We start from the raw sequence: 4,016 nt of genomic DNA, 5'->3' as shown, positions 1-4,016 counted from the left end.
TTGCCCCCGTCCTCAACACCGTCACCGGCACCGTTGGCGGCGCTGTCGGCACCGTTGGCGGCGTTGTCAACACCGCCACCGGCCTGGTTGGCGGCCTGACCGGCGGCCTGACCGGCGGCCTGCTCGGCGGCGTGACCGGCGGCCTGCTGGGCTGATTGCACAGTTCAGACTACTTTTCGCTTTTTCTAGAATAACAGATGCGACACATGCACCATCATCCTGTACTCTCCCACTGGTCCATGCACAGTAGACTTGATATCCAGTGTGTGAGTGTGCACATGCTGGCCTTTCGCTGTTTGCGGCTACCTGCAATTCCGGGCGTGTGCTGTACACTGCACATGTTTTTGTGGCATATCCATTGTACCGCCGCGGCTGCCCTGTAACCGTTTCAACAACATCAGCGCTCCGAATCATACGTAAACCTCTTTCTTTGTCAGTATAGATGATGCTTGGCAGGCAAGCCTCAAGATTGTGCAACTGCTGAATCAGCTGCCTGTGCGCCACTGGCTGTGCTGTGCTGGCAGCTCAGCCCTGCGAAAGCCCTTGACAGGATCAAGTCCAGTTTTTCAGCAATAGATGCACAAAAAAACACCTAGCCATCTGTCATTCACAACAACAACATACTGTACATGCCTTGCGGAAAGTTACATGGGCAGGCACACCCACCTCGAGTATTGTAGGGGACGCCTGTGAGGTTTGCAAGCGCGGCACCGCAGATGTGCCCAGCGCACGCCAGTGGCTTTCACTCACAGTCAGTCCGCCCGCTGACTTGCATGCGTGCTTGCTCACGCACATGTTCATGTCCAGACATAAGCACACTTGCCAAAATGTTATATGCACTGATGACAGCGCACTATGCCTCCAATCAGTCATCGCTATAGTCATCGCTCTCGCTGTAGTCCACCTCTTCCCCAAGATCAGCATTTAAACCGCCGAGGTTCAAAATGCCTGCCAGCGACGCCACCGCTGCCTTTTGCTGCGGCTGCGGCAGGGCCCGCGGCTGTTCTTGCTGTGGCTGGTCCAGCTGCTGCTGCTGCCCTTGCTGCTGCTGCACGCCGGCAGCAAGTGGTGCTGCTGCAGCAGCTGCTGCCCCCGCCGGCTGCGAGGCCACCGACATATCTGACATCATCAGCAGGTCTTCTGGGATGGGGTCGCCTGGGTTCCACCCCGCGGGTATGCTCGGCAGCGCCCCCGCCGCCGCCGCCGCCGAAGCGCCCGCGGCCGCCGCGGCGTCGCGCGCCTGCTGGTCTGCCACCTGCTGCTTGTGCTGCTGCGCGAGCTGGGCCAGGGACGAGGCGACCATGTTTGGTACCTGCGGCGCCGGCGGCTCTCGCCAGAGGTCCGGGGTAGTTCCCAACGGAAAGAACGCATAGCGCAGCCGGTGTGCATAAGCAATGACGTCATCGGGGTCGACCGACGGTGCGGGAAGCTTCCGCAGGGCGTACGCCGCGTCGAGGGCGGAGCGCAGTGCCGCGGCGGCGCCGCTGAGCTGCGCCGTCAGCTGCGGCAGCAGCTGCTCGCGCTCGCGCGCGGCGGAGGTGGCGGACGCGGCAGCGTCTGCGTCGGCGACGGGCTGTGCCGCGCCGGGGCCGTCGGGGCCGAGGAAGCGCGAGCGCTCGTGCGTGCAGAGGAGCGCCGAGAGGGCGTCAGACGCGGCGGATGCAGGCGGCTGTATACGTGGTGGCGCTGCCGCTGAGGAGGTCGAGGCAGCCGTCGGGTCGCGCAGCAGCTCCTGCAACCGTTCCTGCAGCTGGGCCGCCTGCGCACGCGCCAGCGCGGCGAGCTGGTCCGGCTGGTGCGGTAGATGCTGCTGCGCGGCCATGGTAGCAGGGCCGAGTGACCGGGGCAGCAGTGCACGGAGGCTCTGGTTGTATCACGAGCAATCTACGATCCGATATCGTGCCTGTGTGACTGAAAGCTGTTGCTGCCACGACTCTGGATCTGGTCGATGATCGGGCCACGAATGCGTACGTTTCTGCTGTACTTGTATAAAACCAAGCGTCCTCAGCTTTGACGTTTGAGGCTCAACAGCCTCGGGCACACTGATTACGGTATCACTTGAGTCACACCAGCCGTACATCAAGTGAGCATGGTCCCCAGCCCCGTTTCTGTTGCACGGTACGTTGCCCGGGCCAGGCCAGCGCACCTGCAAGTTTGTGTGGCTGTGCACAGAACGCACTTGGGTTGCCAGCCAGTGGAGGGATGTGGGTGCATGTCAGGAGATGATCCACATGAGGTGCTGGCCACCCGCCCAGCCGATGGCGGTGGTACCATGAGTTCAGAGGCGACAGAACCGAGGAACTTTGCGCCTGATGCTGATTGAGAAAGCGCGGAACACCTTCTTGCTATCCGTTGCTTGCCGCGCGGCCACCCGCAGCAGGGCGCACCGCCTTGCACTCATCTGCATGCTGACTCGGTCCTGCCAGCAGCCTGGCTGTCACTGCACAGGATGCAGGTCACTCGCATTTGATTCCGCTTACAATGCCGCATGTATTGCATTGTTGAAAAATGTATACAAAGGGCCGGCTGCCCGTGCGAGCATACGGCCACATTCCTGGGGACCATGAAAGCGTTGCTGCTCTCGGGGTGCAAGCTGCGGGCGAAACGCGCCAAGGCGGGCACCAAACAAACGCCCACAACTGCACCTGACCAAGTCGCGCAGCACTGACGTCGCAACATTTGGTTGCACACGGCTGCCAGTGTGCACGACAGGGGGCCGCAGCGGCGTGCTTGCAGCCGAGCGTTGAGACACACGCATCCGATCCAAGCAAGGGGGTGGCCTGTTTGTCACCGCTCCGCCTGCACATCGATGACGCCGCCGCCCCCAAGCGCGGCCTCAAGCAGGTCCAGCGCCCGCTGGACTTCCGCATCGCCCGCCCACCGCGCCAGGCCGTTTTCGGGGTCGGCCTTGGCGTCGGCCAGCGCCCGCTTGACCTGTTGCGGCGGGGGCGATTGCACAGGGAAGGGCCGCAGCCCTGGGGACTGGCGTCTGCGGGGAGGGGGGCTGCTGGCAGCGGCTGCATGGCGGGCCCGGCGGCGCGGCACCACCTGCTGAGCTCAAGGCGGCGCAGCGCACCGTGCTGAGACGAAGAGGCACCGGCGGCCGGCGCGCGCGCGCTACCGCTGCGTGGGGAGGGCGTGCTCACAAATCTAATGCCCAACTCATTGACAGCTCGTCATACCTTGGGCAGTGCCATGAGGTCGACGAGCTCGGGGTCAGCCGCCAAAGAACTCAGCGCGCTGCGCGGGGTCATTCCCTTGCAATCCAGGCCGCGGGCGGCCGTAGGGCGCGGGAACGGTCACGTTAGCGGCGCGGCAGCACGAGCCCGGCGCTGTCGAATGGCTGGCCGGCCGCCCGAGCGAGGGCGGCCCCGTGCTTGCAGGGTGCAGGAGAGGGCGCGAGGCGGGCAAGCAGGCGGGCGGGCGGGGGCGGCGCCGGGGCCCTCACCATGGATGAGAAGGCGGCCGCCTGGCCGGGTGAGAGGTCTCGCTCCAGCAGCCGCCCCAGCACGGCCATTACCTGGCGTTGACCAGTTGTGTTGACCGGCGGTGTTGACCAGTGGTGTCGAACAACGGTGTTCACCAGGTGCAGCGGCGCCGCACGCAACCCGCATTTTGGCCCTGTTACTCCACAGCTGCGGCAGCCTCAGTGAAACGCGGCCGAATCGCGCCTGCCTTTTCCGGGGCTCGACGGCCGCCCATAGCATACGCTGTCCCGCCGGCCCCGCCACCAGCCCCGCCGCCGGCCCGGCCGCGCACGCATGTGGTTCCGGGTCGCACCTTCCTGTCGCCCGCGTACCGCTGCAGCGCCGTGGGGTCCCGCGCCACCTCCTGCACCGCCGCCGCCACCCGCGGGTCGTCCAGCAGCGGCGCGAGTGCGGGGTCACTGCGCAGCTCCGCCACCAAGCCCTGCACAACCTGAGGGAAAACGTCCGGGCCGCCCGCTGCTGCGGACGTCGTCGCTGCTCGGCGCCGCCGGCCTGCGGGGCGGGCGGTTGCGGCGCTGGCGGGGCGGG

The 4,016-nt window shown here is 65.5% G+C and overlaps 2 protein-coding genes across 2 annotated transcripts; both read right to left on the bottom strand.

Moving 5' to 3' along the window:
• Positions 1-865: 865 nt before the first annotated feature.
• On the bottom strand, positions 866-1,822 carry MNEG_2530 (hypothetical protein; the record flags this gene model as incomplete). The annotated part of the gene is made up of 1 exon (XM_014048997.1): positions 866-1,822. One exon carries the CDS (start codon positions 1,820-1,822, stop codon positions 866-868), a length of 957 nt encoding a protein of 318 aa, XP_013904451.1.
• Positions 1,823-2,787: 965 nt separating this feature from the next.
• Positions 2,788-3,517, bottom strand: MNEG_2529 (hypothetical protein; the record flags this gene model as incomplete). Its single annotated transcript, XM_014048996.1, has 3 exons — positions 2,788-2,934; positions 3,183-3,257; positions 3,449-3,517. 3 exons carry the CDS (start codon positions 3,515-3,517, stop codon positions 2,788-2,790), a joined length of 291 nt encoding a protein of 96 aa, XP_013904450.1.
• Positions 3,518-4,016: the final 499 nt, after the last annotated feature.

The sequence above is a fragment of the Monoraphidium neglectum genome (genome assembly GCF_000611645.1).
Source record: "Monoraphidium neglectum strain SAG 48.87 unplaced genomic scaffold scaffold00288, whole genome shotgun sequence".
Classification (NCBI taxonomy): Eukaryota; Viridiplantae; Chlorophyta; class Chlorophyceae; order Sphaeropleales; family Selenastraceae; genus Monoraphidium; species Monoraphidium neglectum.
This window is presented reverse-complemented; position numbering and strand designations above follow the sequence as displayed.